This window comes from Elephantulus edwardii, unplaced genomic scaffold, assembly GCF_000299155.1.
Source record: "Elephantulus edwardii isolate Elephantulus edwardi_28Jun2011 unplaced genomic scaffold, EleEdw1.0 scaffold00279, whole genome shotgun sequence".
Classification (NCBI taxonomy): Eukaryota; Metazoa; Chordata; class Mammalia; order Macroscelidea; family Macroscelididae; genus Elephantulus; species Elephantulus edwardii.
This window is the reverse complement of record NW_006400029.1, coordinates 825,204-848,718: the sequence shown is the minus strand read 5'-3', so window position 1 is coordinate 848,718 and position 23,515 is coordinate 825,204. Positions and strand designations below refer to the sequence as shown.

General features: G+C 37.1%; 1 protein-coding gene across 1 annotated transcript in view; it reads left to right on the top strand.

The window, feature by feature from the left end:
• LOC102846493 (disintegrin and metalloproteinase domain-containing protein 18-like) overlaps positions 1–23,515 on the top strand; it is a 198,917-nt gene that overhangs the window by 18,886 nt on the left and 156,516 nt on the right. Inside the window, exons 4-6 of the mRNA XM_006900303.1 lie at positions 5,892–5,970; positions 10,155–10,234; positions 11,645–11,822. Of these exons, the coding sequence (XP_006900365.1) occupies positions 5,892–5,970; positions 10,155–10,234; positions 11,645–11,822 (337 nt within the window). The remainder of the gene's footprint in view (positions 1–5,891; positions 5,971–10,154; positions 10,235–11,644; positions 11,823–23,515) is intronic.

The window sequence follows — 23,515 nt, the reverse complement described above, 5'->3', positions numbered from 1 at the left end:
GGATAGAAGGAGAATTGATGCCTTTGAGCTGTGGTGCTGGAGAAGAGTATTGAGAATACCATGGACTGCTAGGAAAACAAACAGATTTGTCCAGGAAAGGGTTAAACCGGGTGGCTCCTTGGAGGCAAGGATTCTGAGAATCCGTCTAACATACTTTGGACATGTTGTGAGGAGAGACCGGTCCTTAAAGAGGAACATCATGCTTGGGAGGGTGGAGGGACAGCGCAGGAGAGGAAGGCCCTCTATGAGGTGGATTAATTCAGTGACTGGGATAGTTGGGATGGGAGTGTCAGAGACAGTGAGATTGGCACAGGACAGAGCGGAGTTTAGGGCTGTTGTACATAGGGTTGCTATGAGTCGCAGGCGACTCGACGGCACATAACAACAAGAACAATAGTTATAGATAACAAATTCTTTCTGGTGATTGCCTTTGTTGTTGTTAGGTGCCATTGAGTCATATATGACTCATAGTGACCCTATGAATGAAAGGCCTGAGCACTCAGAGAGTTTCTGGAGGCAAGCCATTTTGGAAGTGGATGCTACTCCTGCTTTCAAGCTTGTTTTACTTGGGAAGCTCCACCAAACACTGTTCACAGTCTAAAAGGAATATCATAGAGAATATACTCTTATCTAGTAATAATTTTTGGTTTGTAGACTTGATATTAAGAAGTTGGTTTCTACAAACAACAAATGCTGGTGAAGTTGTGGAGAGACTAGGACCCTTATTCACTGCTGATGGGAGGGTAAATTGTACAACCACTATGGAAGGTGATTTGGAGCTTTCTTAAAAAGTTGTAAATAAAAATACTATTTGACCCAGTAATTGCACTACTGAGAATATACCCTAAAGAAACGAGAACCAGCATGCAAGCAGAAGTATGCACACTCATGTTTATTGCTGCATTATTCACAATAGCAAAGAGATGGAAAGAATCCATGTGCCCATCAACAAATGAATGGATAGAAAAACTATGTTACATTCACACAATGGAATACTATGCAGCACTAAAAAATAGTGAACTCATAAAACATTACACAACATGAGTTACCCCAGAGAAGATTATGCTAAGTCAAATATGTCAGTCTCAAAAGAACAAATACTGTATAACACCACTGTTATAAAGCAGGACTGGCATGGAGGTTTGGGAAGAGAATAGAAAAAGAGTGGATAGATAATGAATACTGTTATTGGAATAGATGAAGCAAAGAACTGTTTAAAAGGAATATATGATTAGGCTTTATTTGTAAGACAACTGTCCAGAATAAGAGGTACATTGCAAAGAGGACTTGGGGAGTGGGAGGAGGTGAGGGAGGAAATTACACAACAATGAATGAATATTTTTTTTAAAGTGAATTGGGAGAGAGGGAAGGGTAGAGGAAGGAGGAGAATGTGCAATAATGAATGAATGAGTGAATGAAAATCCAACTTTTCTGAAACTTTTATTAAAATCACAATTAAAATAAAAAATATTATTAAGAAAGAAGTTGGTTTCTGGATAAAGGAGTATGTTGTTGTTGTTGTGTATGTACCGTTGAGTCTGAACTGACCCACAGATGACCCTCCAGTGGATTTTCAGAGACAGTTAATTGCATGGGAAGAGATTACCCATCTTCCTCCTGAGGAGCTTATGGATTTAATCTATGTTTCTTTGGGATTGCATTGTTGCTTCTTACCACTAGGCCACCAGATCTCCCTAATGGACAATGAGTACCAATAATAATTATAATCCTAATTACAAGACTAGGGATGATAGAAGGAGAATCGATGCCTTTGAGCCGTGGTGCTGGAGAAGAGTATTGAATATACCATGCACTACAAGGAAAACAAACATATTCGTCCTATAGTGGGTGTGACCAGGTTGCTCCTTGGAGGCGAGGATTCTGAAGCTTCATCTGACATACTTTGAACATGTTGCAAGGAGGAACCAGTTCTTGGACAGGGACGTTATGTATGGAAGGGTGGAGGGACAGCACAAGACAGGAAGACCCTCAGTGAGATGGATTGACTCATTGCCTAGGGTAATGGGGACATGCGTATCAGAGACAGTAATATTGGCAAAGGATTCAGCCGGGTAAAGAGCTGTTGTACATAGGGTTGTAGGGTCGCTATGAGTCTCAGTTGACTTGATGGCACATAACAATGACAAGTAAAAGGAAATATAGTAACTAGTACTATTGAGTACAAATAATTTTCTAAACAAATATAACTATATTACCTGATTTTCAACAACAATTTTCAAAGTAGACCTTTTTTAGTGGCATTTTATATCATTTAAAGTTTTGAGAGATATTACTATGCTTCTCTCTCAGTACTGCCTTACTGTATTCTGTAAATTTTTATATTTATCTATTAAATACATGTGATTTCACTTTTGAGTTTTCTTGACTCATCAGTAGTATAATTTCCATTTTGTGTTCCTGTCCTTTCTTCCACTCCTCCTTCTAGTTACTGATTTATAGCTTTACTCTGTTGTACTCTGACATAACACTTCATATTATTTCAGTCTTTTTATTCATTATTGGCTTTCACTTAATCATTCACATATATTTTATTTTATAACATTAGTGACAATTGATCAATGCTATTTATTACATCTTATCAAATCTTTACCATACCCTACTGTTCCCTTCACCCTGCCCATCCATCACGTACACTCTACTCCCCTCCTATCTGGATCAAACCTCCAGGATTGTTTCCATCAGTATGTAAACTTTTCCTTTGCTTCCTGTCCCCTCCCCAATCAGTTATGCATATTCATTCCTGTTCCACATTGTCAGTTGCAATACACACAATGTCTGATCATCCATTCATTTCATATTGACCTTTTCTTCACCTATTCCAAGAAAGTGTTTATTATTTATCAATTTATTTCCACTATCCACATCTGTACCCCTCACATGCCTCATGAAGACTAGCTTAACTAATTTGTAGTCAATATTGGAGAATTATGTATGTTGTAGATTGGAGCAAAATATATAATTGTGCTGTTTTGGATGGAGTAGTCTATGTATGTCTATTTTGTTTGTTTATAGTATCATTCAAGTCCTCTACTTTTTTGTTTCTTTTTAGATGTTCTAATATTGAAAGTAATGTGTTGAAATCACCATCTATTATTGTAATGAACCTTATTCGCTCTCCAAGTCTATCAATGCTTTTTATATGTATGTATTTAAGAAATCTGATATTGTTGATGTTATGAGGCATTGGGTCAAAATCAACTTGTAGGTGATCCTCAAGTGAGTTTTTAGAGGCTGTAAATTGTGCAGAGAGCGCCCATCTTTTATCTACAGTGAGTGCCTGCTGGCCTAGTGGGTAAGGAGTTGCAGTGCCAGCTCCAAGTCAGGTAGTTATTAGGTTGCCTCTATATTTATAACTGTGAAATCTGCTATATTAACTGACCATTTAATCATGATAGAGTGCCCATCTTTATTTGTTCTAGGAAAATTTTGCCTTAGATTTTAGTTTGCTCTTTTTTCATGTGTGTGTTTCTTGTTTATAAGAAATACTTTCCACTTTAAACCTATTTGCGTACTTGATCCTGGACTTCTAGATGGTATCTCTTATAAACAGTATGTAGCTCTGATGGCTTAGTGGCAAGAAGAAGCTGTGCTGCAATCATGTGATTTGAGGCCACGAGTTGCTCCACAGGAGGAATATGGAGAATCTCCTGTGCAATTAACAGCCTCTGAAAATCTGCCAGCCGGTCAGCAATATAGATCAATTCCAGCTCTATGATACACAACACCAACAAAAAATTGAATCATGTTTTGGTTTATTTTTAAAAAATATCTGTTAATCTCTGGCTTTTGTTTGAACACCATTTACATTAACAGTAATGACTGCTATGAAGTGACTTATTTCTGACATTGTATTTGTGCTTTGTATGTCTGTAACTGAAGAACAATGATGTCAATCTGGAGACTAAGGTACACGTGATACAGGCCACGGTCTTTGCGATTACTTGCTGTGCATCAGAGAGCTAGACAATGAATAGAGAGGATAGAGGGAGAATTGATGCCTTTGAACTGTGGTGCTGGAGAAGAGTATTGAATATAACTTGGGCTGGTATGAACAAGTTCAACCTGGAGAGGGTGAAACCAGACTGCACTTTGGAGGCAAGGATTCTGAAGCTTTGTCTGACATACTTTGGCATGTTGCAAGAAGTGACCAGTCCTTGGAGAGGGATGTCATGCTTGGGAGAGTGGAGGGACAGTGCAAGAGAGAAAGACTGTCAATGAGATGGACTGATTCAGTGTTAGAGATAATAAGGTTGGCACAGGATAGAACAGCATTCAGAGGTTTTGAACATAGGGTCACTATGAGTGGCAAACAACTCGACGGCACATAACAACAACAACATCCATAGAGCAAAATGCTTGGAGTAAATGAGCAGATGTAGCACCTGATGCTGAGCCCTCAAATTGGGAAACACAAATGAAGAGAACACATTAACTGGGGTAATTGGGTTAGATGTGCTGGAGACAGGTGGCTCAGAGTAAGGCAAGTTCAGAGCTATAGTACATTAATGGCACATAATAGGAGATTTAATGGCACATAACAACAACAACAACAACAACAAGATGTGCTTTGGTGTAGGTGTGTTTCATGTTATCTTGCTAGGGATTCTTTGAGCTTTTTGAATTTGTAGATTTATATCTTTTATTATATTGAGGACATTTTCAGTCATTGTTTCTTTAAATATTCTTTCTCTAATCATCTTCTGGAAATCTCAAACTGTGCATCTTATTTTTGAGCCATAATTCGGTTAAGTTGTGGTCAGTTGTCTCGAGCGTTCTTTCTTGTTGTCAGCCTCTAAGTTTAATTGTCTTATCTACTAATTCACAGATTTTTTTCTGCATAATTAAGTCCTATTACATATACTAATACATAGTTCTATTACATATACTAATTCACTAATTCTTTTTTCTGCATAATTAAGTTCTAGTACATTTCGCATTCCATTTCTTGCCATTTTCAGTTGCTATATTCTCCTTTTGAGGCCATTATTTCTTTTCCTTTTTATTATCTCTGTTTACTGGAGGTCTTTATATTTTACCTTAACTAATTAATGATGTTTAGCATTGCCTCCATTTTTTCATTATTTGGTCATCTCTGTGCATTTTCACACCCTTTGTCATGCTCATTTGGATGACCCCTAGTGATTTGTTGTTGTTTTTGTATGGCATTGGAATTTTTTAAGATGTATCAGGCTATGAGTCGGTTCTTCCTCAGTGGCACACAACAACAACAACACAACAGCATTAGGTATAAACTTTCCCAGTTTCCCGCTTTTTTAAACTTTCTGCCCAAAAAGAAAAATACATGAGAAACACACACACACACACACACACACACACACACACGCACATATTCACGAAACTCTTAGGTGTGTAGAGGTTTTTTAAAAACTTTCTACATCAGAGTTATCATTTCTTAATATCTCCCAAACACAACAGAGCACTGTCATCAACCTGTCTGCCAATGTTTTGCTTCTGTTCAAGTGAAATCTTGTGAACGAATAATCTGATTGCCAGAGGACTCAGTCCCTTATAGCTGTTTATTTCCTTTTTCTTCTATTTCTGTAACCATAATCATGATATGGTAAAATATATCCCATTTTAACTTCTGGTTTTCTTCTCTACACATTGATTATTTGGATTTTTCTGTATGATTCTCACCTATGTCTATTATTTTCTCATTGGTTTTTTATACCATTATTTTAAAATTTTGAATATTTTAACATAAAAACCTGAAGATTTTTAACGTAGTATAATTATGTTCATACTAGACTGATATGATGTTTTTCATGATTAAAAAATACAATATATGATAGAAATCTCATTATTATGAAAGTACTATACAATGGTGTATTTTTATTTTGGTTGAATAGGTCATTTTTGCCACCTCATTTCTTGGTGTACTCATACAGTAAATTAGGAATTCGGCTATTAGAGTCTCCATTTGTAAAAGTAAGTTTCTATTTCTATTTTACATATCTGTAGATTTGATGTGGTTAAAGTGCTGTTACAAAGAAAGATAAAAAATGCTTTGTACAATACAGGCTTAGTAGAAAATAGGTTATTGCAAGCTCTAGTATACTGTAGCTGCTCCTTGGGAACATATTGAAGAAAACAAAAGGAATCACTTATCTACAAAATATTTAAATTGTGTCTTAAAATATTAACACTTATTTCATGAAGGAAAGAGTGTAAGATAGGAGTTAAAACATACTAACACATTTTAGTTGGTATAACACAGGATTTGGCCAGTGCAGAAAAAATGGTAGAATTACTTAATAGAAGAACAGAAGGACACCACTATAAAAGTGAAGATGCAAAAGGAGACTGGGTCCAGATTCACATGCAAAAACATTAGAATTTGAATTGTAGCCAGTAAGCAATTGGGACTCCAGATTTTATTTTCAAAGTACATAACCAAGGATTAATCTGCAAAATATTTTATGTTCTCAGAATGGATGACTGAGAAGAAATGCAAGGTGATTGGTCAGATTCTATTGCTATATTAATTGATGGATTAATGAAGTTAAGAATAGAATAAGTGGGTCACTCACCCTCATTGAAGTATAATGTCCAAAAACAGGCTCGAGCACCTATTTTCAGAGGTTTGACAGCAGACATATTAGAAATTCTGTCAATCAGTCAAGGTATATTTCATTTCTTGCTGTGAATAATATCTTGATCGCAATATGAAGAGGTAGAACTAAACAGAAATATAAAGATTTTGTGTTCAATGCTGCTGAATGAGCTGGAACATGTGCATGGCATGTCTTGCAAGTATGAGTTTTCAGATGTCTATTTTTCAAGGGAACTGGTCGATTAATTGATGCACAAAACCCAAGAAAGTCTCTCTACAGATGCCTGGAGAGTAAAATAGAGATAATAGAAATAAAAAATATTGAGAGATTGTGGATTTTCACTTTGGGAATAATAGAGAAACCGTTTAATAGATTATTTTTGAGAGTACCATTAGTTTCATTCCAAGCCTGAAAGTTAGCATTGGAGAGTAACCATTGAAATAAGTTTTCCTTTTTTTTTTTTTTTTAGGTATGTGTGTGGGTATATCAGTATATATAATACAAAATGTTCCAACTGAACTTTTTTCATTTGTACAATTTAGAGACATAGAATACCCTAATCAATTTGCATAGCCATCACTGATATCAATTACCAAATCTCTTTCACTAGGTTGTTGTTATATGCCATTTAGTTGATAATGAGTCATAGAGACCCTATGCACAATAGCTCTGAATACTGCTCTATTCTGAGCCAATTTCAGTGTCTCTGACACACCTACCTTCATTATTCCAGTTATTGTGTCAATCCTTCTAATCTGGGATCTTCTTCTCCTGTGCTATCCCTCCATCCTTCCAAGCACAATATCCTTCTCCAAAGACTGATATCTCCTGGCTACATGCCCAAAGTATGTGAGACAGAGTCTCGAAATCCTTGACTCCAAGGAACATCTTGGTTTCCCCTCTCCAGAACAGTCCCGTTAATTCTTTTGGAAGTCCGTGGTGTATTCAATACTCTTTTCCAGAAACACAACTCGAAGGCATCTGCTGTCATCCTTGGTCATTCTTGGTACAGCTCTCTGATGCATAGCAAATAACTGCAAAGACTATGGCCTGGATCAGGCATACCTTAGAAATTAAATTATTCCTAAATAATTATTTCTCATTTTTCCTTCCCACTAACCTCTGATAATCATTAATAAATTTTGATGTTTATGCATTTGCTTCCTTTAGTAAGTTCATGAGTGCTTCCATGGAGAAATAGAAATACTCTCTGCTCATTAATAGCCTTGAAAAGACAGTGGAGAGTTTCTATGAGTCAGAATTAACTTGATGTAAGTGACGGATAGGTTTATGCAAAATTTTTTTCTATTTTTAATGTTCCAATCACCTTTACTTTAATTACGATTTTTTTATTGTAGATTACTTTTGGTCCATTATCTTGGGGTTAGTTCAGCTTCTGGAATTTGAATGTTTATATTTTCAATTCATTAATGAACTTCATGTAATGAAATTTCAATTCATTAAAGTGAATTTATTTAATAATTTATTTTTCCTTGAACACTTTTTCAACAAGCTATCAATCTAGGGAGCTCTGGTGGCCCTAGTAGCAAGAAGCTATGCTGCAATCATGAAGGCACGCAGTGCAAGGCCACCAATTGCTTTGTGGGAGAAGGATAGGAAATCTCCTATGTGATTAACTGCCTCTGAAGACCTGCTGGAGGGTTAGCTATGGATTGGTTCTGACTCTACAGTATACAACACCACCACAAAACTTTCCTTTTTCTATGATATGTATGTTTTCATAAAACTTTTGTCACACAAATTCCCAACTCTCTATATATTTGAATATTTTAAAGTCTCATTTTTTCTTCATTTTTCAGATTGATTAAATGCAATCTGTCCTCAAGTTTGCTGTTTCTAACCAGTATATCCAATCAACTATGGAATATACTGATGTGTTTGTTTTCAAATATTTGTTTCAGAATTTTAATTTGGTTCTTTATGATATATTTCTTTGTTGGTATTTTTATGTTTATCACTTGTATTAAAAATATAATTGTTTCAAATTTATTATATAGCTGTTTTATAAATTTTATCATGTAATCCCTATATGTTACTAATTTTGGTACCAGAACTGATTCATTGTCTTTGATCATTGTTAGTATTATTTTCTTTTTTTTTTTGGTACTCTGTATGAATTTGAGTTATAGCCTTCACAATTACGTGCTATGCATCAGAGAGTTGAACAGTGACTAGGGATGGTAGAAAGAGAATTGATGCCTTTGAGTTGTGGTCCTGGAGAAGAGTGTTGACTATACCATGGATTGCTAGAACAAACAGGCTTGTCCTGGAGAGGGTGAAGCTGGAATGTTCCTTGAAGTCAAGGATTCTGGGGCTTCATCTGGCATACTTTGGGCATGTTGCAAGGAGAGACCGGTCCTTGGAGAGGGACATCATGTTTGGGAGAGTGGAGGGATGGCACAGGAGAGGAAGACCCTTGATGAGATGGATCGATTCTGTGATTGAGGTGAAGGAAATGAGTGTGTTTGAGATGGCAAGGTTGGCACAGTATAGAACGGTGTTTAGGGCTCTTATACATAGGGTTGCTATGACTGATGGCACATAACAACAGCAACAATCCAGTCCATAGTCTTCACAATTACTTGTTATGCATCAGAAAGCTGGACAATGACTAAGGATGACAGAAGAAGAACTGGTTTATGCCTTTGAGTTCTGGTGCTGGAGAAGAGCCTTGAACATACCATGGACTGCCAAGAAAACAAATAAGTCAGTCTTAGAGAAGGTAAACAAGTTTCCCCTTGGAGGGTAGGATTTTGTAGCTTTGTCTCACATACTTTTGGCATGTGGCTAGGAAAGACCAGTCTTTGGAAAAGGACATTGGGTCACTATGGGTCACAGATGACTGACATGATGACACATAACAACAACAACAACATAAATCCACTATTGTTGATTTGATTCTAATGCATGTCCTACCTCAGACAGAGTATAACCTCTATGGGATATCCAGTGCTGGTCTAATGTTTTTGTAGCATAAAATTAGCCAAGGAATAAACATTGATCATAAAAGATTACTAGAATTAAATAATATATTAGAAAATCCGTTCAAAGGATGTATTAGGAGAAAAAGCAGGAAGATTGGTGCTCTGAAAAATCAATAAGCAAGAGAGTTTGAATAAAAAATTATTAATATGGTTAGATATTTAAGTGAAATCACATGAGGAAATGTCAATTAAGATATTTAGACTTAGAAAAAGTAAGTTAACTATTCATGGTTGACATGAAGTGCATGCTGATGCTTGCATTAATTCATCAATTCTATGAACTCATTAAAAGGCTGAGAAAGAAAAGATGATAATGTTGGAAGAAGTGAAAAACAATAACAAAAATATTTGGAGAGAGATGGAAGACATGAAAATTTATAGGCAGAAGAAGAGTAAAAGACTAAATTGAATGTACAGAAAAGGAGTATCATGAATTATGTTAAGATGATGAACAAATCAGAGTGTCTGTGGGTATATGTAGTATAAAAATAAAACTGAGGACAGTATTTATAAGGCATTTATGAATATATGCTCATATAATCTTTTTCCCCAGGATCATTGTTTTTATCAAGGATATACTGAAGAAATACCAAAATCAATTGTGACACTAAACACTTGTTATACTGGTCTCAGGTAATTTATATTCTAGTAGTGTATACTATTCAAGATGCTGTATAACTCTCAATTTTGAGTAATTTCTTGAAGACAAAGTAATAAAACTTTTGTTGTATTCTGATTTATTTCCTTTTTTTTTCTCCTAAAAGTTCTTTTTTTTTTTGTTTCTGTTTCAAGGTTGTAATTATACATTTACCAGGAAAAGTTCATATTTTCTTTTTTTTTTTTGCTACATCATATTTCTATATGGTTAAAATAGAGAAAGCAAAAGACATACAATTTCAGCAATTTTTTCCAGCCATTTTTAAGTATCCGGTTCAGTGGGACTAATTACATTCTTTAAGCTGTCATTTTCCATGTCATTTCACCATTTTTAATTTAAGCTCAGTGCACAAACATTTTTTCTACCCGTTTGAGTTGCTCTTGCAATTTGACATCATGCAGATAATTTTATAAAGATCACAGTTTTCAAGATAGATATACTTCACTAACTGAAGGAAGACTTTCTGCCAAGAAAACAAATAGGTCTGTCTTGGAGAGGGTGAAATCAAGTCTCTCCCTGGAGGTCAGGATTTTGAAGCTCTGCCTCACTTTGGGCACATGACCAGGAGAGATTGGTCCTTGGAAAAGGACATCGTTCCTGGAAAGGTGGATGGACAGTGCTGGAGAGGGAGACCCGAATGAGATGGATTGATACAGTAACTGGGTAACGGAGGTTGGTGTGTTGGAGTTAGTGAGACTGGCTCAGGACAAGGAGCTGTACATAGGATTGCTATACATCACAAGCGACTCAATGGCACGTAACAAAAATAACATACTATGACAGCTTTGGAAGCAGGAGTGGCATCTACTTCCTAAATAACATGCCTTTGGAAACTTTGTGAAATTTGACAAATGTTGATAGTTGTAGAGGACTACAGGTCTTTTGTTCATATGGTCGTTATGAGTCATGTTTGATTCAAAGGCAAGCAACACAACAACAACAACTGAAGGAAAACTTTAGAGAGGTTTAAGTTATCTAAGAGTAGTAGTTTTGGAAGTTCATCCGGTCTCAGTGATTTTGGATACAGAAATATTTGCATAAATTTGATGGTGATATATATGGTGAAAATGAAAAGAATAAATCTGTGAATTCACTTTGAAATTAAAATGTTGTAGGGTTTTTTTTTTATGTCATTAGGTTGTAGTTGTGCTGCTAGTGTGGTTAAGAAATGTGATTCTTTGTACTGGAACCACAGCTACTAGTATAAGGCATAGGACTGAAAGTATAAAGTACGGGTTTAAAAGTGAACCTATTCCTTTTTTTATTTAGAAGTTAAACTTCAGTCACTATCAAATTTATAAGAAAGTCTATATTTAACATTATTTACATTTGTTAGTGGGACTCAGACTGACTTCATTTTTTTCCTTTTAAAATTTCAATTTTAGAGGATTACTACAGCTGGAGAATGTCAGCTATGGAATTGAACCAATGCAATCTTCAAGTACATATGAGCATATAATTTATCAAATAAGAGATAAGAAAATAGATTTTTATCCCTTGGGAAAAAATTACTCTTTGAAAGAATTTGAGGATCAATTCTACAAGATTCTTGTGAAATCAGATGTGAGTAACTCCTTTAATGACAACTTTCTTATAATATTTTCACACTGAAATTTCTTCAATTTGAAAACCGAGTGTAAACTAATATTAAGAAAATTTAAATATTTTGTTGTAAGATATTTGTATTTAAAGTATTTTCATGTTTATTATCATCATATTCAGAGACACATACTTTAAAGACTATCAAAATCATAGTGGCATATTTATGTAATTGCTTGATTCGTATATACACTTGTGGTTGCATGTCTTCCTGATATATTCTTTAATTTGACTATTATTTTATAACCATTTTTAAATACCAATCCATTTTGTTTATAGAATGTAAATATTTATATGTTGATATGGTTGTTGTTGTTGTTGTTATGTGCCATCGACTCGTTTGTGACTCATAGTGACCCTAAGTACAAGAGCCCTAAACGCCGCTCTATCCTGTGCCAACCTCACTGTCTGAAATACATTCATTCCCACCACTCCACTCACAGAATCGATCCATCACATCAAGGGTCTTCCTCTCCTGCGCTGTCCCTCCAGTCTCCCAAACATAATGTCCCTCTCCAAGGACCAGTCCCTCCTTGCAACATACCCAAAGTATGTCAGACAAAGCTTCAGAATCCTTGACTCCAGGGAGCATTCTGGCTTCACCCTCTCCAGGACAAACCTGTTTGTTCTCCTAGCAGTCCATGGTATATTAAATACTCTTCTCCAGGACCACAACTCAAAGGCATCAATTCTCTTTCTATCATCCCTATTCACTGTCCAACTCTCTGTTGCATAGCACGTAATTGCAAAGACTATAGCCTGGATCAGGCACACCTTAGTTTCCAACCTGTCGTCTTTGCACTTCAGTACTCTTGAGAGGTCCCTCACAGCTGACTTTCCCAATGCAATTTGTCCTCTGATTTCCTGGCTGCTGGTACCAAGAGTGGAACCAAGTAAACTGAAACTGTTAACCATCTCAACCTCTTCACCATCCATACTGATGCTGCCAATTAGCCCATTGGTGGGAATCTTTGTTTTCACGATGTTGAGCTTCAATCCATATTGAAGACTGCAGTCCTTGACCTTCTGCAGCAAGCGCTTCAGGTCCTCCTCAGTTTCAGCGAGCAGGGTTGTGTCATCTGCATAATGCAGGTTGTTGATGATTTGATGATTCTTCCACCAGTCCTGATGCCACATTCCTCCTCATACAGCCCAGCGTCTCAGATGATCTATTCTGCATGCTGATTGAAAAGGTATGGAGACAAAACACATTCCTGGTGGACCCCTTTCTTGATTTAGAACCGTCCAGTGTCTCCCTGCTCTGTTCTGATGACTGCCTCTTGGACCAAGTATAGGTTTCACATTAGCACAATCAAATATTCTGAGATTCCCATTCTACTCATATATAGCCATAGCTGTGATCCACACAGTCAAAATCCTTTACATAGTCAATGAAGCACAAATAAACATAATTCTTGCATTCTCTGCTCTCTGCCAAGGTTCATCTAACATTAGTTATACTATCCCTAGTACCACGACCTCTTCTAAATCCAGCCTGCACATCTGGCAGTTCTCTGTTGACATATTGTTCCAAACGTTTTGGTATAATTTTCAGCAGAATCTTGCTTGCATGTGATATCAGTGATATTGTTTGATAATTTCCACACTCTGTTGGGTCACCTTTCTTTGGAATGGGAACAAATATTGATCTCTGCCAGTCAGTTGGCCAGCTGGCTGTCCTCCAGATTTCCTGGCACAATTTAGTGAGCACATCCAGGGCAGAGTAAATCAGTTTGTATGCTGTCAACTCCTGGAGCTTTGTTTTGTTCCTTCATAGCACTTGAACTTCCTCCTTCATCACCACAGGCTTTTGTTCATACATTATTTCTTGAAATTCCTCTGTGTCAGCCAATTCCTTCTGATACAGTGACTCTGTGTATTCCTTCCATCTTCTTTTGATACTTCCTGGATCATTCAACATTTTACCCAAACTATCTTTAAGTATCGCCACTCATGGTTTGAATTTGTTTTTCACCTCCTTCAACTTAGAAAAGCAGAGCGAGTGCAGCCCTTTTGATTTTCTGACTCCAGCTCTCTGCACATTTCATTATAGTATCTTGCTTTGTCGTCCTGAGCTGCCTTTTTAAATTTTCCGGTCAGCTCTTTGATTTCTTGGTTTCTTCTTTTAGCTTTGGCTTCTTGGCACTCTAATGCAATACTCAGAGTCTCATCTGACATCCATCTTTGTCTTTTCTTCTTCTTCTTCAGCCTTTGTAATGATCTTTTGCATTCTTCATGAACGATTTTCTTGATATCCTCCCAGAGCTCATTTGGTTTACGCTCATTTGTGCTCAAGGCCTCAAACCTGTTCCTGACATGGTTTTGCAATTCGAGTGGGACAGACTTAAGGTCAAATCTTGGCTCCCGTGCACATGACTTAATTTTCCTCAACTTCAGCTTGAATTTGCACATGAGTAGTTGGTGGTCTGTTCCACAATCAGCAGCACCTGACCTGGTTTTCACTGCTGATATTGAGCTTCTCCAGTGAGTCTTTCCACAAATGTAATCGATTTGATTCCTATGCATACCATCAGGTGAGATCCATGTGTATAGCCTGCATTTATGTTTCTTATAAAAGGTATTTGCAATGAATAAATTATTGAATGTGCAAAATTCTATCATTCTATCTCCAGCCTCTTTTCTCTCACCGAGCCCATGTTTTCCAGCTACTGATCCTTCTTCCCTGTTCCCAACTTTTGCATTCCAGTCACCCATTATTATTAATGCATCTTGATTGCATGTTTAATCAATTTCTGACTGCAAAAATTGGTAGAAATCTTCTATTTCCTCCTCTCTGACTCTAGTTGTTGTTGCATATATTTGAATGATAGTGGTATTCACTGGACTTCCTTGTATTCGTATGGATATTATCCTGTCACTCACCGCATTTTATTCAGGATAGATCTAGAAATGACTTTTTAAATTATGAAACCACCCCATTTTTTCTCACCTTTTCATCCCTGGCATAGTAAATCATATGATCATCTGATTCAAAGTGTCCCATGCCAAGTCATCTCATTTTGCCAATACCTAGTATGTCAATATTAATGTGCTCCATTTCTTTGTTAACAATATCCAATTTCCTACATTCTTGCTTCTCGCATTCCACATTCGAATCACTAGCTGTTTCTCTTTCTCCGTGTTTCCATGTCTAAGATCTCAGTTTCAATTGCCAAAGTATAAAAGTGGAAATGGGTCAAAATGTACACTAGAAGTTATCTCACATCATGTAATTTAGAAATAATGTTCTTAGAGTTTTGAGTATTTCTTCCAATTTTTTTTGCCATAGCATAGATATAGCTATTCATTTATAAATGGATTATTTTCCTGAAAATGATCAAACTATATGCTGTTGTTTTTATGTTCTGGCAAGGTGACTATGATTCACAACAATCTTATGAAAGACTACCATGAACCTTGTCCTACCTATCTTTAGTAAACTTAAACATCTCCAACACACTTGATCCCATTGCTACAGTCACTGAATTAATTCGTCTTGTTAATGACCTTCCTTTCTGTTGACTCCCCATCTTTCCAAGCATGGTGTCCATCTCCAAAGATTGGACTATCCTGATAAAATGCCCAAAGTATGTAAGATGCCTTTTCACTATCCTTGCCTCCAAAGAGCCTCCTGGTTTCACATACTAGGACAGACCTGTTAATTCTCTTGTTGTTGTTGTTATGTGCTATCGAGTCACTTGAAACTCATAGCAAGTTTATGTACAACTGCCCTAAACCCTGCTCTGTCCTGTGTCAGTCTCAATGTCTCTGATACACCTACCCCATTAATCCAGTCACTGAATCAATCTACCTCATAGAGGGTCTTCCTCTTCTGTGCTGTCCCTCCACCTTCCTAAGCATGATGTTCTTCTCCAAGGACTGGTCCCTCCTTGCAATATATCCAGAGTATGTCAAACAAAGCTTCAGAATCCTTTCCTCCAAGGAGCAGTCTTGTTTAATCCTCTCTAGGATGAACCTGTTCATTTTCTTAGCAGTCCATGGTATATTGTATACTCTTCTCCAGCACCACAGCTCAAAGGCATCCATTTTCCTTCTATCCTCCCTAGTCATTGTCCAGCTCTCTGTTGCATAGCAAGTGATTGCAAAGACCATGGCTTGTATCAAGCGCATCTTAGTCTCCATAGTGACACCATTGCTCTTCAGTACTCTGGAGAGGTACTTAACAGCAGACTTTCCCATCACAATGTGTCTTATAATTTCCTGGCTGCTGGTGCCAAGAGTGTTGACTGTGGAGCCAAACAAACTAAAGCTGTGAATAAGCTCAATTTCTTCACCATCCATCCTGAAGCTGCCAATTAGTCCAGTAGTGAGAACCTTTGTCTTCTTGATATTGAGCCTCAAAACATATTGAAGGCTGCAGTCTTTGACCTTCTGTAGCAAGCACTTCAGGTCCTCCTCAGTTTCAGCAAGTAGGGTTGTGTCATCTGCACAACGCAGATTGTTGATAGATTTCCACCAATCCTGATGCCATACTTCTCCTCATAGAGCCCAACCTCCCAGAGATATATATAGTTGTTGTTGTTATGTGCCGTCGAGTCACCTGTGACTCCTCACAACCCTAGGTACAACAGCCCTAAACCCTCCTCTATCCTGTGTCAGTCGTATGGTCTCTGACACATCTACCCCCATTACCTCCGTCACTGAATTAATCCATCTCATTGAGAGTCTTCCTCTCCTGCACTGGCCTTCCACCTTTCCAAGAATGATGCCTCTCTCAAAAGACTGATCTGTTTTAACAACATGCCCAAAGTATGTCAGACGAAGCTTCAGAATCCTTGTCTCCAGGGAACAGCCAGGTTTAACCCTTTCAAGGATGAACCTTTTCATTATAAAGATGATACAACAGAATGTGGAAATTACAGTACTATAGCTTTAATGTGACAAATATATGAAATCTTTTATAAGATAATTAAAAAATGGCTGGAGCATTGCATTAATAGGGAACTGTCAGAAATTCAAGATAAATTCAGGAAAGGACATAGAATAAGGATTACACTGTTGCTGTAGAGTGGATCTTGGCTGAATGCAGAGGATGTTAGAAACATATTTACATGTGATTTGTGGATTATGCAAAGACATTCAACCATATGGATCATAAAAAATTATATGTAACATTGCAAAGAATGGAAATTTGGAAGGCTGTTATTTGCAAAGAAGTGTTTGTTTGAATAAAATATAGGGGTTTTTGTTGTTGTTTAAAAAAAATCAGAAAAGTTATGTGTCAGGGTTGTATCCTTTCACCAGGCCTGTTTCATCTGTGTGCTGAGCAAATAATTTGAGAAAGCTGAACTGTGTGAAAAAGCATGTGGTATTGATAGTCTGTAATTTTCAGATGATATAACCTTCCTTGCTGTTGTTGTTATGTGTCATCTAGTAACCTGCAACTTTTAGTGACCCTATGCACAATAGCTCTGAAGCCTTTCCTGTTCTGATCCAGTCTCACTGACTCTTATACAACCATCCCCATTACCCTAGTCACTGAGTCATTCTCATTTAGAGTCTTCCTCTCCTGCACTGTCAGTCTACCTTTCTGAGCATGATGCCCTTCTCCAAGGATTGGTCCCTCCTGGGCATTTGCCCAAAGTATGAAAGGTGGAGCTTCCAAATCCTATCCTCCAAAGAGAAACTTGGTTTCACCCTATCCAAGACCTGTTTGCTTCCTTCGTTGTCTGTGGTATGTTCAAGACTATTCTCCAACACAACTCAAAGGCATCAATTCTTCGTCTATCGTACTTAGTCATATCCACTTCTCTGATGCATAGCAATTGCAAAGACCATAGTCTGGATCAGGCCCGCCTTAGTCTCTACACTGACATAATTGCTTTTCAGTACTCTGGAAAGCACCCTGACAGCAGATTTACCAATTGCAATTTGTCTTTTGATTCTGGACTGGTGCCAATAGTCTTGATTATGGAGCGGAGCAAGCTGTAATTGTTAATAACCTCAGTTTCTTCTCCATCCATCATGGTGCTGTCAGTTGGCTCAGTGGTGAGAATCTTTGTCTTCTTGATGTTGAACTTCAATCCATATTGAAGACTATAGTCCTTGATCTTCTGCAGCAAGAGCTTCACATCCTCTTCTGTTTCAGCAAGCAAGGTTGTGTCATGTGCATAACTTAATTCAATGAGTTTTCTTCCAATTCTGATGCCACATTCCTCCTCATAAAGCCCAGCCTCCCGAATGATCTGTTCTGCTTATAGATTGAAAAGGTATGGAGAGAGGATGAATTCCTGACACACTCCCTTCCTGATTTTGAACCTTGCAGTGTTTCTGTTCTGAGGACTGCTTCCTGGTCCAAGCATAGGTTTTGCATAAGCACAATCAAGTGTTCTGGAATTCCCAGTCTCCTCAAGGTTAACCACAAATTGTGATCAACAAAGTCAAAAGCCTTTCCATAGTCAATGAAACACAGATAGATATCCCTCTCGTACTCTTTGCTTTCTTCCAAGATTCCTTTGACATTGGCGATGTCTCTAGTCCCACAGCCTCTTCTAAACCCAGCTTGTGTTTTTGGTTGTTCTCTGTTAATTTACTGTTCCAGTCATTTCTGAATAACCATCAGCAAGATTTTGCTTGCATGTGATATGAGTAATATTGTACAATAATTTCCAAATTTCTGTAAGGTCATCTTTTTTTGGAATGGGAATAAAAATAGATCCCTTCTAGTCAGTTGACCAAGAAGTTAGTTGTTCTGCATATTTCTTGGCACAGTTTGGTGAGCACTTTCAAGGCAGCATCTGATTGTTGAATTATTTCTATTGGTATTACATTAATTTCTGGGGCTTTATTTTTAACATAGTTCTTCAGAACAGCCTGAGTGTCCTCCTTTATCACCATTGCCTTTTGATCATATGTTATTTCTAGAATATTTTTGTCAGTCAATTCTTTTTGGCTCAGTGACTGTATATTCCTTCCATCTTCTTTTAATACCTTCTGGATCATTCAATATTCTTCCCATAGAATAATTATTACCTTAATTATTGCAACTCGAGGTTTAATTTGTTATTTAGTTCTGTCAGCTTAAGAGATGCCAAGTGAGTATGGCCCTTTTGATTTTTGGACACCATTTCTTTGCACATTTCTTAATGGAAAAAAAGAATCTTGAAAGCACTTGCTGATGATGTTCAAAGTCTGTATATAGCTTCCTGGATGTGAGCATTAGGACTATAAAATGAAAATTCTCATGAGTTGACAACTAAAAGGAGAAAATACTCGTGTTTAGGGTTTCATTTTATTTTGGTTAAATCTACCTCTATGAAAATAATAGTCAAGAAAAAAAAAGTGCTGCTAAGGACCTCCTTAAGAACTCAAAAACAGGTCTGTCACATTGAAGATTAAAGTGCATCTGACTCACACCACAGTTGTTTTTCAGTCTCCTCATAATAGTTAAGAATGTTGGACAATGAATCAGAAAAACCAATAGAGAACTGATACGTTTGAATTCTGGTGTTGGTGAAGAATGCTGAACATACTACATTTTTGCAGAAAAAGAATTGGTTTTGCCATGGAAGTACTGTAGACAGAATGTACTGTATTGAGGATAGTGAGATTTCATTTAACACACTTTGATCAGGTTATCAAAATGTTCCAGAACCTGGAGAAAGAAAGAGATCTTGATAATTTAGAGTATCAGGGATGAGGAGAAAGATCCTCAAGGAGATGCCTTGATTGTGAGGGTGACAGTATGAGGGAGGATTTCCTTCTGTTTTACTTAGGATTGCTGTAAGTTGGAGCTGAAGGAATAAATGGCACCTAATAGCAACAACCACAACAGTGTATAATGTTGTTACAAAAGAAAATGACAATATTGATATGAAAAATTAAATTCTCAGAACCAAATGAAAACATGAGAATAATGAAAAATTATTACTACTATGCATATTTGAATTTAGTATTTTCTACAAAGGAATTAAAAATCATACTCCTTATGAATTTATTAGGTTTATGCTAATTTTCTGTTGTTATTTAGTGGAGTTGATTCTGACTCATAATGACAACTCAAAACCTTGCCCAATCCTTGTCATCCTCACAATCTCTACTGTGCTTAAAGGCCATTGCTCATAGTCACCATGTAAGTCCATCTCATTGAGAGTCTTTTTTTCCCTCAACTTCTATTTCTCTGAGTCTCAGCAAGTAAATAATAAAAAGAAGAGATTTTCCATCTTTTTCTCACTAGTGGTGGATTCCAACCTCTGACCTAGTTAGCAACAAAACCCGTAACATGCTGAATCATCAGAACTCTTTCCTTTTAAAATGAAAGCAAGGGCAAATAAATAAAGTGAATACTTTCAGTGTCACAATATTTGAAAGGGAACAAAAGAAACAATAACTACTATAAAATCTTATAATTTAGGCATGTTTATACACTATATGATTCTAGAACAGATCAATCTATCCTACAGTGAAGGAAAGCAGATTGTCAGTTCCCTTGGATCTTAGAAGATACTGTCATTTAAGGAGATAATGACATGCTCTTTATCTTTATTGTGGAAATGGTTGTATGGGTATATGTAGATACATTAGTTGTGATTGTGTGAAGTCAAGTCAGAACTGAGTCATAGCTGAAGATTATACAAAAAAAAAGCTAGAACTGTACATTGCCAGGGAAATTCCAGGAATACAAGCTGGGTTCAGAAGAGGCCGTGGCACTAGGGATGGATATCATTGTCAATATCAAATGAATTTTGGCTGAAAGCAGAGAATACCAGAAGAATGTGTATTTATGTTCTAGTGAGAAGAATGGGAATCCCAGAACACTTGATTGTGCTCATGCAAAACCTATATCTAGACCAGGAAACTTTTGTATGAACAGAGCAAGGGAATACTACATGTTTCAAAATCAAGAAAGGAGTATGTCATGGATGTGTCCTTTCTGCATACCTTTTCAGTCTGTATGTGCAACGGATCACTTGGCAGGCTCCAGACTTTATGAAGAAGAATGTGCTTTGAGGATAGGAGGAAAACTCATCAACAACCTTGTCAAAACTGAGAAGAACTTGAAGCATTAGCTGCATAAAGTTAAAGAGTGTAGTCTTCAAGTTGGAGTGCAACTCAACATCAAGAAAAAGATTCTCACCACTGGGCCAATTGGCAGCATCAGGAATTGTTTTAGGGAAGTCTGCTGACAAGGACTTCTCCAGAGTGTTAATAAGAAATGATGTCAGACTAAGGTGCACTTGATCTAGGCTATAAACTTCTCAGTTGCTCACTAAACATCTAAATGCTGGATAATGACTAACGATGACAGAAGAATAACTGATGCCTTCAAATTGTGGTGATAGAGAAGAGTACTGAACATACTATGGACTTCAAAGGGAACAAAAATGTCTGTCCTGAAGAGGCTGAAACCAAGTTGTTCCTTGGAGGCAAGGATTTTGAAACTGTCTCACATACTTTGGGCATATTGCCAGGAAGAACCAGTCTTTGGACAAGAACATAATGCTTGGAAGGGTAGAGGGTCAGAGTAAGAAAAGATGGCTCTAGATGAGATAGATTGACCCAGTGACTATGGCAATAGGAGGAGATGTGTCAGAGACAATGAGATTGGTTTAGCATAGTGCATGGTTTAGAGCTATTGTTCATAGGTTCTGTTTGAGTTGTAGTCAACTCTATGACACCTAAAAATAAAAGTATACATTACTTAAGGAAGTCTTAGAGGCACTGTGGTTTTCCACTTAACCAGTCACTACAGTGTCAATGCTTTGAACTCTTCAGCTATTCTACATGAGAAAGAAGTGACAATACAGCCTGGGAAACTCGTGAGATATTTCTAAAAGATTGTAATGAGTCAGAATTGACTTGTTTTTGTTATTAGGTCCTGTCAAGTTAACTACAACTCACAGTAACCCTATGAACAAAAGATCTGAACTCTGTCCTATCCTGCACCATCCTCATACTTCCTGACACACATGAAAGCATTACAGCACTCACCCCATCAAAACAACTGATTGCTTTCCTTCCTCTCCTTTGCTGATCCACAACCTTCCTAGTATTATGTCCCTCTTCAATGAATAACCCCTCCTAGCAACAAGCCTAAAGTATGTGAGGCCTCCAAAGAGCACTCTGGATGCACCCTGTCCAAGACATATTTATTTGTTCTTTTTGCTATCTGTTGGATGTTCAGTGCTTTTCTCCAACACCACAGCTCAAAGGTATCAATTCTTCTGTCATCATTATTCACTGTCCAGCTCTCAGATGCATAGCAAGTGATTGGAAAGACTATGGCCTAAATCAGATTCATCATAGTTTTCAAGCTTATATTATTACTCCTCCATAATTTGGAGCAGTCTCTAACTGCAGATTTCCCTGGTGAAATGCATTTCCTTGTTTCTTGACTGCTATTGTGGATCCAAGCAAGATGAAGTTGTTGACAATTTCAACCTCTTCTCCATACATCAGAATGTTGCCAGTGGTAAGAATGTTTGTTTTCTTTACACCAAGAAGCCATCAATACCAAAAGCTGCATTTCTTGATCTTCTGCAAGAAGTGTTTCATGTCCTTCTTACTTTCAGCAAGCAAAGTTGTGTCATCTTCGTTAAGCAGGTTATTGATGAGTCTCCCTCCAATCCTGATGCCATATTCCTCTTACAGAATCTAGTTTCTTGAATAATTTTCTCAGCATACAAATTAAATAGGTGTGAAGAATATAACTCTGACACACTCCCTTCTTAATTTTAAACCATGTAGTGTTCCGCTGCTCTGTTCACACAACAGTCTTCTAGTCCAAATATAGGTTTTTCACAGTCAAAAGCCTTTACATAGTCAATTAAGCACAAATAGACATTTCTCTGATAGTCTTTACTTTCAGTTAGGATCCATCGGACATCAACATTGGCAACCCTGGTGTCATGGCCTCTTCTAAATACCGATTGAAATTCTGGACGTTTTCTACCTATGTACTGTTCCAGCCATATTTTAGTGATCTTCAGCAGTATTTTGTTTGGATGCAATGTCAATGATATTGTTTGATAATTTCCACATCCAGTTGGATAATCTTTCTTAGGAATGCAGATAAAGAAGGATCTCCTCCAATCTGTTGGCCCAACAGCTGTCCTCCAAGTTTTCTGGCATAGACTAGTGAGAGCATACAAGGCTGTATCTGTTAATAGAAAAAAGTCAATTGGTAGCCCATCTATTCCTGAGGCTTTATGTTTTGTCAAAGTCTTCAATGCAGCTTCCACATTCTTCTTCATTACAATTTGATCCTGTTCATATGGTACTTTCTGAAAATTTTCAAAGTCAGTCAGTTCTTTCTGGTAAAATGACTCTGTGTTTCCCCTCTATCTTCTTTTGATGCTTTCTGGGTCATTCAATGCATTACCTATAGAATCTTTCAATATTGCAGCTCGAGACTTAAATTTCATTTTCAGTTCTCTCAGCTTGAGAAATGAAGAGTGAGTTTTCCCCTTTTTATTATACAATTCCAGCTCTCTGCACACTCCATTATAATACATTGCTTTGTCCTCTTGAACTGCCCTTTGAAGTCTTCTGTTCAGCTCTTTTACTTTATTTTTGTTTTGGCTTCTTGATGCTCCAGTGTAATTTTTAGAGTCTCTTCTTTTTTTTAATTATTAAATTTTATTAGTTTTAATGAACATTTACAGAGATTTTGAGTTTTCATTCATTCATTGTTGCAC